The sequence below is a fragment of the Engystomops pustulosus genome, chromosome 2 (assembly GCF_040894005.1).
Source record: "Engystomops pustulosus chromosome 2, aEngPut4.maternal, whole genome shotgun sequence".
Taxonomy (NCBI): Eukaryota; Metazoa; Chordata; class Amphibia; order Anura; family Leptodactylidae; genus Engystomops; species Engystomops pustulosus.
In genome coordinates, this window is record NC_092412.1 from 47071324 (window position 1) to 47084183 (window position 12860).

General features: G+C 42.5%; 1 protein-coding gene across 1 annotated transcript in view; it reads left to right on the top strand.

Moving 5' to 3' along the window:
- COG6 (component of oligomeric golgi complex 6) overlaps positions 1-12860 on the top strand; it is a 64928-nt gene that overhangs the window by 42154 nt on the left and 9914 nt on the right. The window contains exons 12-17 of the mRNA XM_072134460.1: positions 2750-2841; positions 3073-3190; positions 8402-8533; positions 9912-10079; positions 10905-11012; positions 11751-11804. Coding sequence (XP_071990561.1) covers positions 2750-2841; positions 3073-3190; positions 8402-8533; positions 9912-10079; positions 10905-11012; positions 11751-11804 — 672 coding nt within the window. The remainder of the gene's footprint in view (positions 1-2749; positions 2842-3072; positions 3191-8401; positions 8534-9911; positions 10080-10904; positions 11013-11750; positions 11805-12860) is intronic.

The window sequence follows — 12860 nt, forward strand, 5'->3', positions numbered from 1 at the left end:
TTAGGCACGTACTTCTTGGTGGAAATGTGCTGCTTTTATAATAATCTAGTCCTTAATCCTGAAAAAAAAAATTGTGATGATTTGCCCCCTTGTTTGCACAGGCAAACCACGTATCTACCACTATGGATTTGCAGAAACATCTGAAAATGTCAGACACATGACGCGTTTGTCCACAGCACGGAGCTTCAGTTCAAACAATACTATATAAAGGGACAACACAGATCACTGCGACACCAAATAATTGCGGGTTCAGTGTAAAATGTTTGTGCACAGTTTCCTCGAAGACGGTAGAAGGTCACATTCTGCTGTTATCGTCTTCAGTAATGTCTGGAGGATGATAAGGCAATCCTATATTCAAGGTTGTGATCTATGTATGTAAATACACGTGTTGACAACACTAGTGAGAATCTTTATTTTACCAACAAGTCGTACCCCCAGGGGTCCGGGAAGCTGAGATATGGGGAGCTATTTGACAAGGTCATGAGACTTGCGGTCAGCAAGGAATTTACTTTCCCATAATAATATAATAACAGCAGAGTAAACTATTAAAACAGAAAAAAGGGAAATATTTTGACTGCAGACAGGCTCGTATCTAAATGGGAGTTTTGTACTGATGACCTATTTTTAGGATCAGTGGAAATGTGACTTCTGGCACCACAGTGATTGTAGAGGATGAAGTGCTGTGGCCTCTTCACTTAATACCAAGCAGGAAGCCATACGTCCCCTAAATTGTACTGGGATATTAGATCACTTTTTACTTGTATGGGTCTGAGTTGCAGAAGGAATATGTGACCTTTAAAGAGGTTGTTGGTACCCCCACAGATCATGAATTCTCACTAATTTGCGTAAAGCATTAAGTTGAGCTTTAGTCCTGATGCTCCATTCAATACTATGGGAGTGTTGTAAATTGCAGAACGATGTGCTCCAAAATGTATTGGGTGGAGCAGCAAGACGCCTGCTGTACCACCACTGGGCGGACCTACTGCTAGGGATAGGGGATATGCTCTTGGTACAACCCCTTTTGATGATGCGCTCACTTCAGTCAGCCAGATTGTGTGCCCAGTGACAGATCCTCACTGATATTATTCACATAACGTATCCCAAGAATGTTTATCCTCATAATAATACCCTTGAATATACTTTTAAAGGGAACCTGTCACTAGGGACCTCATTTTCACTAAAGACAGGTTGCAGAAGTTCATTACAGCTTCCTAACAGAATCCTCTGTGTAGTCCCAGGGGTTGGGCTTTGGTTTGGATGCATTTAAAAAACAAAAAAAAAACATGTGACTTGTCTGTGCTGCAGACTGTTCAGCTCTCACCTTAGTGCTCCTTCGCAGTAACAGAGCTTACAGCTGGGTGAGCTGACGTCAGTGGGAGAGGGAGGAGCTATACAGGAGCACAAAGGAGTGAGTTGAGAGCTGAGGAGTGAGCAGCACAGACAAGTCACATGTTGTTTTTCGAAATGCATCCAAACCAAAGTCAACCCCTGGGACTAAACAGAGGATTTGGTCAGGAAGCCAGGTAAGTTAAAACACACAATTATATTGTAATGCAAATGCTTAAAGACAGTAAGGCATATTTGAAATGCAGCTGTAATGGGTTTGTATAACCTGGAAAATGATGTCCCTGGTGACAGGATACCTTTAAAAGGGTTTTCCCACCAAAAAAGTTAGGCACTATCCGCAGAAATAGTGGGGGTCTTAGTGATCACAAAAACAGGTGGTCTGATGGGGTCCATCATCTCAGGGTGCAACTAGGTGTCCAACGAGGTACCTGGGACCCCATCGGACCCCCTGCCTTTTCGTGATCTGTGGGGTTCTCCTCACGGAGACTCCCAGCTATCAGCAAGTTAGGCCTGTGGATAGGGCTGAACTTGTTTGGTGGGAAAACCCCTTTAATGAGGAATTGTTTACTTTCCTGTCAGTTAAACTAACCCACACTAACAAAACTTTTCTTCGAAAACTGATATTATACAGCATTACATTACATTACAGCATAGCACTATCCCTATGTTGCTTCTCCCCATGCCCGTAAAGTTTGTAAAGTTGACCCAGCTTCCATGCCAAATAACCCCACATGAGTATGGTCAGCGTCTTTCTTTTAGTCCTGTATATTCATGTTCTTGCAGCTTAGCCACGTCTCCTGCTTCACAGGCTCTGGCTGTGTAATTCACTGAAGAGAATGAGGGTGAATGAGAGAGTTTAGAGAGACGCTGCCTTGCTGAAGAGAAATCAAGTCCCTCATCCCCTGCTCACAGGAGTTCTCTTCAGCAAGGCACCAGCATGTCTCTCATTCCTGAGGTAGCAGAGCTGAGTTGGCTCAACTGAAGAGAAAGCATGCCTTGTCAGTCAGGAATTATTAATAGATGGTGAGTCTATTTTATGAACAGACTGTGGAACTTTATAGGCATGGGGAGGAACAATATTGGGATAGTTGTACAGCTGTATAAAAGATATGTTTAGTTAGTGTGGGTTAATTTAACTGACAGGTTCCCTTTAAGTCACATTAAGGGGTTTTCTGCTATCCACTCATTTTTCATTCCAAGGATAAAGGACACATGGGCCTTTCCCCTGGTGGATGGAATTATCTATTAAAGGAATGAGCAAAAGAGCAAATCAACATTTGTCTGCAGCTTTCCATTAGTATGTGCTGCTGGTCCGCACTGCACCTTCAGCTGGTTGTAAGTGTAAGGTAGTGAGTAAGCTCACACTATGCAGCTGTAAAGGTTATTCTGATCTTTATTTTAGGTTCGTATTGAGCAAGTTATTATTGCCGAACCTGGTGCAGTCCTATTATATAAAATCTCTAACCTATTAAAATTCTACCATCATACAATAAGGTAAGTACCTCTGACACTCCATTACATTGTCATCCTCTAAGGCCTTGTCCACATGCAGTACTGAAGTATTTTGTATTTTAGCTTTTTTTCATGGTTACATCTTTCATTCACAGCTTATTTTTCTTCCCTTGACTCTTGTTGGGGTAAAAATGCTAGAAATAAAACGCATTTGTCAAAAAGGCACATCAATTTTAGTTGTATAATATAGTATTTTCTTTTGTTGTATTTTAGTTCTATTGTTGGCACAAGCGGATCTGCACTACTGACTACTATCGAGGAAATGCACTTATTGAGTAAGAAGATCTTCTTTAACAGTCTGACTTTACATGCAAGTAAACTGCTGGACAAGGTAAGTAGCTCATACAGTAGACTGAAAGATGGCCCGGCGTGCATATTATATATATATATTATATAACATTGCATGGCTTCACAGGATTTCTCCATATCGTCAGTTATCCTGGGGGGTTAGCTGCATATTTCTTCCCTCTGGATGCCTGGAATGCAAGTGTTAGCCACACATACAAGTACGATCAGAAATTACTTCCAGTCCAAAGTCAGGAGAATCCAGAACTGCCAGATCCTCCTGATTGCTGTCCGGGAGTTCAAGGGAACTGCTAACAAAAGATTTCTCCCAATCTATTAGAGAGCAGTTCCTCTTTACCGCTTGCCCTCTAAAGAAGGTTATGGATCTTAGAGTAACGCAAGAATCATGTAACAGATCATTGTAAGGTCCTTGAACACAATCATGCTGCCATTAATAGCCAGGTCTGGATGGAGAAGAAGTTTTCTTCTTACGGCCACTGAGACTGGAAATGTGGAACAGCTGTGTGTGACTGAATGGATGTAACTTAGTGCAAATGACTTAATGTAGCAGGGCTGTGCGTCAGTGAGTGAATGGATGTAGCAGGACTGTGCGTCAGTGAGTGAATGGATGTAGCAGGACTGTGCGTCAGTGAGTGAATGGATGTAGCAGGACTGTGCGTCAGTGAGTGAATGGATGTAGCAGGACTGTGCGTCAGTGAGTGAATGGATGTAGCAGGACTGTGCGTCAGTGAGTGAATGGATGTAGCAGGACTGTGCGTCAGTGAGTGAATGGATGTAGCAGGACTGTGCGTCAGTGAGTGAATGGATGTAGCAGGACTGTGCGTCAGGGAGTGAATGGATGTAGCAGGACTGTGCGTCAGGGAGTGAATGGATGTAGCAGGACTGTGCGTCAGGGAGTGAATGGATGTAGCAGGACTGTGCGTCAGGGAGTGAATGGATGTAGCAGGACTGTGCGTCAGGGAGTGAATGGATGTAGCCGGGCTGTGCGTCAGGGAGTGAATGGATGTAGCCGGGCTGTGCGTCAGTGAGTGAATGGATGTAGCACTGCTGTGCATCAGTGAGTGAATGGATGTAGCAGGGCTGGGCGTCGGTGAGTGAATGGATGCAGCAGGACTGGGCGTCAGTGAGTGAATGGATGCAGCAGGGCGGGCGTCAGTGAGTGAATGGATGCAGCAGGGCGGGCGTCAGTCAGTGAGTGAGTGAGTGAATGGATGTAACAGGGCTTGGTGTTAGTGAGTGAATGTATCTAGCACAGCTGGGCGTCAGTGAGTAAATGGATGTAGCAGGACTGGGCATCAGTGAGTGAATGGATGCAGCAGGGCTGGGCGTCAGTGAGTGAATGGATGCAGCAGGGCGGGCGTCAGTGAGTGAATGGATGTAGCAGGGCTTGGTGTTAGTGAGTGAATGGATCTAGCACGGCTGGGCGTCAGTAAGTGAATGGATCTAGCAGGGCTATGCTCAAGTAAATGGATGTAGCAGGACTGCTTCCATGAGTGAATGGATGTAGAAGAGCTGCTTGCATAAGTGAATTAATTTACGAGGCATGTACTTGTGTGTGACCTTTATGGAATTTTTAATTGGCTGAATCTGGGGTGCATTTAATTGTAAGGTGCATCTTATAATCCCAAAAATATGGTAAGGTTTTACTTGGTTTTGTTTTATGGGATACAAAGTGCTAAATTGTTAGCCAATACTGTACCCATTTCCTTTCATATAGGTTCTCTCCCATGCTATAGTTGTACTGGATGGATGTTTTATTTAACCACAATAACTACACTATGTAACTAATATATGTTATACAAGTTGGAAACTTTATAATTCATTTCATTTCTAGTTAAAGCCTGTACATCATATATGAGGTATACAATGGGTTTTGGGTACATTCCAAAAAACCCTTTTAAAGAAAAACCCAAATGGCATTCAATTTACAATTTAGTGTGGCCCGCTTAATAATTGGAATTGTTTGTGTAATAAAAAGATGTACAATTTCCCAATATTCTACTTCTTGATCTCTTCTTATTGTCGTTCATTGTTTATTTCCAGTGGATAAGAATCAGTCCCTGGTCATGTGATGTCACACAGGTGCACGGCTGGTTATAACACACAGCTCTGATTACTCTATCTGTGCGCCTGTGTGACATCACATGACCATTTATCCACAGAAAATAACCAACAAAGCCTCCTATAGAATGACAGCAAGCAGAGATCTAGAAAATTGATACAGAAATTATATTGAAAAATTGTATAACTTTTCATTACAAAATGTGGCCATGTGTATGAGGCCTCGTTGTATTTACATTTCATTATTATCTACCTTAATTTACTGCTTTACAAGCAGGAGCACGATATGTGCTGCTTTGTCCATACTCTGCACCAGTGCATGAGTTACTGAGGTAGATTTTCTAGCGATCGTACAAGACACAAAGTGAGCGGCTGGCCAGATTATTATTGGTATTGATTGTGCTGTGGACGCGCTGTTCCTATTCTCGGATTTGCCGTGTTCAGGGGTATTTGTACTTTAATTTAAGCCTGAAGTATGATGATGTTTTCCCCTTGACTTTGCACGATGCTCATGCTCCATGCAGCCTCTAGCTTTGTGTTCTGCCTCTCAGCTTGGCTATATAAAGACTGCTATAAGTGATGGGGAATTAAGCATGGTTATACAAAAATAGTCCGGCCATTGTTTATAGCCCAAGTACATTGGAAAAACATGAAATAATTGGCAAAAATACAATTCCACAGGATAGGGTCTAACTTGCTGATCAGTGGGGGTCTCCGTGCTGAGACCCCCACAGTTTACGAAAACGGGAGGACCCCTCGTCGCTCCACAGTCTCAGTGCCTCCATCTGAGTAAGTGTCCCTGGTTTGTCATGCTTGGTTTGGATGGTAGACTTAAAGTGCACCAAAATTCTCAGATGACTTATTAGGATAAGCAACCATCTGTAGTGTTGTTTCTCAAAATTAAATAAATTGTACCCCTCCCTAAATACTCTCTGATTATAGGCTAAAACACAAGACCACACCCGGTCCATGAACCACGGCCTCTGCGGTTGGCCGATTTCACAGACCAAACACTGAGGCTTTGACGGGATTAAAAGTATCAGTTTTATATGATGTAAGGAGTCCCTGCTCCCCTGCTGAACAGTGTGGTGTATTGATTTTCTCAGTACAACTTTGCTGTCGTGGGATCTTCCCACAAGAAAGCTAAAACTGAAACAGTCATTAAACACTCAGATGCCATGGTCTTCTTGCCTGACCTCAGCATCTGAGGGGTTGAGGGTTCATAATTGGAGGTGTTTCTGATCATGGACCCTTCTGCGTTTAGGGGGCTTAATAAGATCTTTATAACTTGATAAAAACGTTGATGAAAACATCGAGATAAAAATAACTTTTTCAAGTAAACAGCTTAAAAGACATAAATATTCTCCAATGCTTGAAAACTGCCTGGTGTAAAATCTAGCACATCACACGGGGAGTAGCAGTACATCGCGTGGACACAGCCGAGCTGATCCAGATTGCTGTGGGCTGGTATATGCTGTTTTCCAGCAGCTGAGACTCGTGTAACACTCTGTCTGTGTTGTGTAGCTGTTTATTAGATATCTTACTTGGAGGGTAGAACAATGCAGCAGATGTGTATAATTTACTGCAGCAGATGTGCGCCCATTACCCTAACAAATCCTCCCCTGCTGCTTCCCAAGGTGCAAAATGACTCTTCCTCCTTCTCCATTTCATCTGTCATTTACAATCGACGGGATTTTCATAAAATCCTGGATCAAGATGCTGCTGCTGTTTGTATCTATTGTGTGGTACTATGGTTTACACATATATCCGAGTCGTCCTGTGCTCCGGTCCGTACAGAAAGTGATGTCCATTAAAGTAAAATTTCAAGTACCTTTTTATCAAGAAACTACAAGTGGCTCAAGTTGCTGCTGCGGAGGAAGAGGAGTATCTCCAGCTTCTACAAGTGCTGAAGTGGAAGATGGGAAAATATATGACATGATGAGTAGGCAATGTGGACACAGAGATGTCCCTTCCTGCCTTAATAGATGTCCCATAGTCCAAGTACATCATGACAATACTGAGTAAATGTCCCTTATGATGATGTACCTCGCCTGTGGGACATTAGTCAATCCTGGAGGGGTCAGGTCACCTGACTCCTCTCCGCACTGAAGTTGATCTGTGTAATGCTGAATCTCCCGGAAATATAGAAGGACATTATTGTGATCCAGTATACATCCCACAGATTTGGGACTCCTTGTGGGCCCACAATCTCATCACCACATGTCGGTGGTTTATGGCCCCATGTCTGGTCACAGGTTCCCTAGAAGAATGGATAATAATACCTTTATATAGCGCCTACAGATTACACAGCGCTGCACAGAGGTTGCCAAATCAGTCCCTGTCCCCAATGGGGCTCACAATCTACCTACCAGTATGTTTTTGAGGGTGCTGCAGGAAACCCACAAACACAGAGGGAACATTCAAACTCTTTGCAGATGTTGAACCTGGGACTTGAACCCAGATTCCTAGCGCTGCAAGGTTGTAATGCTAACCACTAAGCCACCGTGCTACCCTACATAGTAAATAATCACATCCTATATAGTGTGTCGACCCCTTGACAAAGTCCTAAACGGACGAAACACGTGTCGGGGAGGTGCTGAGCAGCGTCCTCTGTGTGCACTTCATTGCCCTTGGATTTAAGGTACTTACCACCACATTTTATGGCTGTCTGTGTACCACCATTACTTGTGATGTATTAATACTTTTTCACAACATGTTCAGTTTTATGCACTTTGGCACTTTGTGCATTATGTCTTTATAAATTGTATAGTCCACTGAACTCTCTTCTGCTGCTCAGCACCCTATGCTTGCTGCGTAATCACTCTGTTTTGTTATATGTCACTTTTTTAATTATACCTAATAAAATTGTGATTTTATCAGATACCATCGGTGCTCATCTTTCCTTTGTTTGGTATTGTACTCATCAAGAGTGGATGGTTGTACAACATTAGTGTGCCCGTTTTATGTGAGGCACATGCCCATTATTGTTTGGGATAAGTCCATTTTTTGTGATAGGATTTGTTAAGGTAATAGGAATAAATTCTAATAAAAAGTGTGTTCTCCCAGTTATAGATCCAATGTGGCTAAATATGGATTCTCAATCACAGTAAAAAATTAACATCTTAATAGAGCAATAGATTTCCCAGCATTATGTAACCTGTGACCTGTTATATAGGTGGAGTTGCCTCCTGCTGACCTTGGTCCAAGCTCTGCCTTAAATCAGACCCTCACTCTTCTGCGGGAAGTTCTGGTCTCTCATGACTCTTCCGTCGTTCCCCTGGATGCCAGACAAGCTGACTTTGTGCAGGTAGGTGATTCTTGCATGCACCAAGTAAAGAAAAACTTTGCACACCTCATCCTAGGAGAACACGTGTGTAGCAATGGTGGCGTGCTCAGGCGGCTACCGACATCATATACAAAAAGTTCCATTCTGAAGACCTTGGAAGGAATACCACAGCACATCCAGTTAAAAATAATAAAAAAAGAAGGCTTTATTTCATATCCACGTTTCGGAAAACATCCTTCTTCTTGGATTCTTTTATAGTTTGCCAAGTCAAGTTTTTCCCCATGTGCCAACTATGAAATAATCTATCACGTTTTACCAGCCCATTCTAGAAGCTGAGGTGCTCCAGTCTTTAGTGTCGGGATATGTTTATCTGCAGTGGGACAGTGTTTATATTTACAGGTCACCAGTGCAGCTAATCACCGGCCTCAGCAGTTTCATGCCATGTATTACTGAGGCCAGTGATTAACCGCAGCTTACGATATGTGTAAACAGAGACTTTCCTGCTTCAGTCACCATGTAAACATAGTCCAATGGCTGTGGCGCAAAAGTTAGAGCAGACCCTATTCCTGCATGAGATGAGACAAAAGGGTGTTCACAGCACCTTCATGCAATATGCATGTCTATGGCAGCTGTGAGCGATCTGCCGGCTGCCAACATGCGGACGTGTGCATGAGGCCTTTGTCTGTGTTCACATGTTGCGTTAGCGTTACACTAACAATATGTTTGCGTTCTGTTAACACTGTGTTTACATTGCTTTTATGCTAGACAACATAACATTGGCATACTGTTGCTGGTGTGTTAAAGGGGTATTCCAGTTTCAGCAAATTTATGTTATTGTTTAAACAATAAGAAGTATATAAAAAGTTTCTGTATCAGTTACTCATGGTTTTCTAGATCTCTGCTTGCTGTCATTCTATAGAAAGCTTCTATGTTCACTAATCTGACCATGGTCATACAGGTGGGCGCCCCATATATCCCACAGCTCTGATTACTCTCTATGAAATGAGCTGTGCACCTGTGTAACAATGGTCAGATTTCTGTCTTGGCTTTCTATAAAATGACAGCAAGCAGAGATCTAGAAAACCATGAGTAACTGATATAGAAAGTATATTGGAAAACTGCACAACTTTTCATCTTAATGCGGAGTAGATGTTGCTTCCATAGAGTTGAATGGTGTGGTGGTCACATACTTATAAGGATGTTCTCAGGACTTCCTGTATCCCTGACACATTTTTTACATGATGAGTATAATAAGTTTTTATAGAATTTTCTGACTTGTTACTAAGGTCTATATATTGTATAATACACATGTTAAGTCCTACATGCCATCTCCTCCCCATCTCCAGTAGATGTTCAGTAACGATGCCCTACTGCTCTGTTCTCCTGATCTCCCTCTTAGGTCCTCTCCTGTATCCTGGATCCCTTGCTACAGATGTGTACAGTCTCTGCCAGTAACCTGGGCACCGCTGATATGGCCACATACATGGTCAATTGTCTGTATGTGATGAAGACAACTTTGGCGCTATTTGAGTTTACTGATAAGCGTCTCGAGATGCTGCAGTTCCAGGCAAGTCTGTTCCCAGTGTATAACCCCAACGATAACATTATACATGTGTTGTCATCCAAAGTGTATGATGTCATCCTCTTTATTCTGTTATAGGTGTATAAAGGGATGTATCTGTGTCCATACAGTCATCAGAGATGTCTTCAAGAACTTGTTATAGACCAGGAGGAGCTGAGCTGATAATAACTATTTATCAATTGTTATCAGCTCTATTTGCTCTGTATTATGCTGCTGGATGCTATTTACAATCTGCTCTATAACTTACTGCCTGCACATGGATTACTGTGTAGTAACTGCTCAGCCTTTCCTGCTCTATAACATGCTGCCCGGAGATTGAACTTTTTTGAGCTCCTCAAGCTCATTCTGCTTGCAGATTAAACTACAGATACAGTAGACCTTCTGGTTCTTCTGACTTTTAGTAATTACTTGCATTCCCTTTTTTCACAACCGATTGGTACCAGTTGAAGGTGTTATAAAAACAATGGAAGAAGTGCATTCAATACACAAAGGGTGTGGTAACACGTACCGCTAGAGCTACAAATGCAGCACTAGGGTACGGGGATGGTACTCGGCTCAATTGCATGTGCGTTTCAATGAAAACTAATGCAATCGGAACCCAAACCCGGTGCCGTGCATTAAAACAATGAAAGATACCGGGTTGTACGTGTGACGCGTACCGCACCCTTACAGCTATATTTGTAGGCTCATATACACTATTTATTTGGGCCCCAGGTCCTGTTTGTAAAGTGAAAGACATGGTGGATCTGACACTGCCCGGGAACATAGTCTGTGTAATTAATACATCTTCATGTTTACTTTTTTGTATAGATTGATGCTCACTTGGACACGCTTATTAATGAACAAGCCTCTTACGTGTTGACCAGAGCTGGATTGAGTCAGATATACAGTTGTCTGCAGCAGCACAAGCCAGAGCAGGTAAGAAGTGGAAACGATCACATCTGTAAACCCAGTTACAAGGTGGTCACACTTACTGCTGATCAATTAATAGAGCGCAGCATCTGGCTTCTAGTTACTCTGTGGTGCACAATAAAAACTAATGCCCAAAATAAGATGACACTCAAAGCTTTCCCTGCTTTGTTGGGCTTTTTGACACTGTTGAGGGCACAAAACAAAACTTTGCACTTGAGACAATGGGGCAAATTTAATTACCTGGTCCTGTCGCAATCCCCGATTCTGACGGTTCGACGAGGATGAAGTCCGGCGCGATACATGAAGATCGTGCGCCCAAGATCCTGCATCCATCGCTTCCCCGCTGAGGTCCGCCGGAGCTTACCTTCTTCTTCCCGGTGCGTGTCTTGTGACACAATTCTAAATGTTAAATCTTGTGCGTTGTCTGAATCCGTCGGGTTGTCCGACAGCCACCCCCCTCGATTTCTGTCGCGTGCAAGCCGGCGCTGATGCGTCAAAATTCAATTGCGTGCGCCAAGAACCCGGGGAAATTTGCCGCAAAACAGAAATCGTCGAAACCCAACGAAAATCTCCCACAATGCAATTCATCATAGGTTTCTTTTTCTTTAACACTAAGATTAATTTCTTTAATTTTTGCATTCCCTGATCATAAAAGGATGTTTTTTTTTGTTTTTTTTAATCTTATGAATTTAGATACATGTCCAATAACAGAATATTCTTTGCATTTATTTTTATGTCTTGTAGGGACCACTATCAAACTTGCCAAGTATGGATGGAGTATCGCTGAAAGCTGCAATGGTAAGGGGATTTTCTGACACAAATATGTCTTGGGCTCAGTAAACAAGTGTGTTCGGCAGGTTATTTTTCCCCCCCTGAGAAAAGTCAATTGGGAATTGAAGATTTTCTGTTCATTTTCCTTTCTTATTTCCATTATACTCTTCTAAAACTAAAGTATAACCAGAACCCCTAAACCAGGTGTGAAACAAGCCTTAAGGGTCAAATGTGACTACTTTGTAACTAACATGACTAACTTTGTAACTTGTTATGAGGGGGGTGTATTGTGTTTTGTAACCAACATATAATTAGACATTTACCAGAATATAAATAGCCACATTGCCTTATACCTGTAATGTACCTGGCAGCCATTACTAACACCCTACCTAATCCCGGACCCTTCTTCTCCCCGCACATACAATGTGTATCCTGAGGAGCTGACACTTCTGTGACGGGCTTGCCCTGACATAGGAGCACATAACTAGTGTCTAGACGCTGGGGCCGCTGCTGGTGCCAGCCTCACATGTAACCCTTGTAGTGGTAACCACTAACCCTCTTGTCTACTGTTCCCTGCTCTATAATTATTTCCCCCTCCTCCTCTGCAGTAACAATCACAAGAGTGAAGGAAGGAAGGAGACAGGGGTGTAATAGAGCATAAAACTAGTTCCCAAATATGTCTTTAATGGTCACTATTTTTTGCTGTATTTCTTTATGTCCCACCTCAGTCCACATTTTCATCTGGCCATTCACATTATATGAGCGCTGGCTAGACATGAAAATGTTGACAGCATCCATTGAGTGCCTAACCTTTCTGGTCCTTTCTACACTTTCCATACCACATAAGCAATTGCCCCCGCTTCTGCATATCCCCTTCTCATCCATTATAGTTGTATTATGATCAGTACAGCATTACTCTGTTTATGTTTCCTTCTCCTTCCATATCTATCGGTGTAATGGTTTCTGCCCCATTGTTCTCCCTGTTCCCAGTGATAATTGATCAGGAGATGCATTATGGTTCTGTACTTTATCGACTTGGTTTATTTCAATACTTTAAATGAATTTTAAAAGAAAACTTCTGTA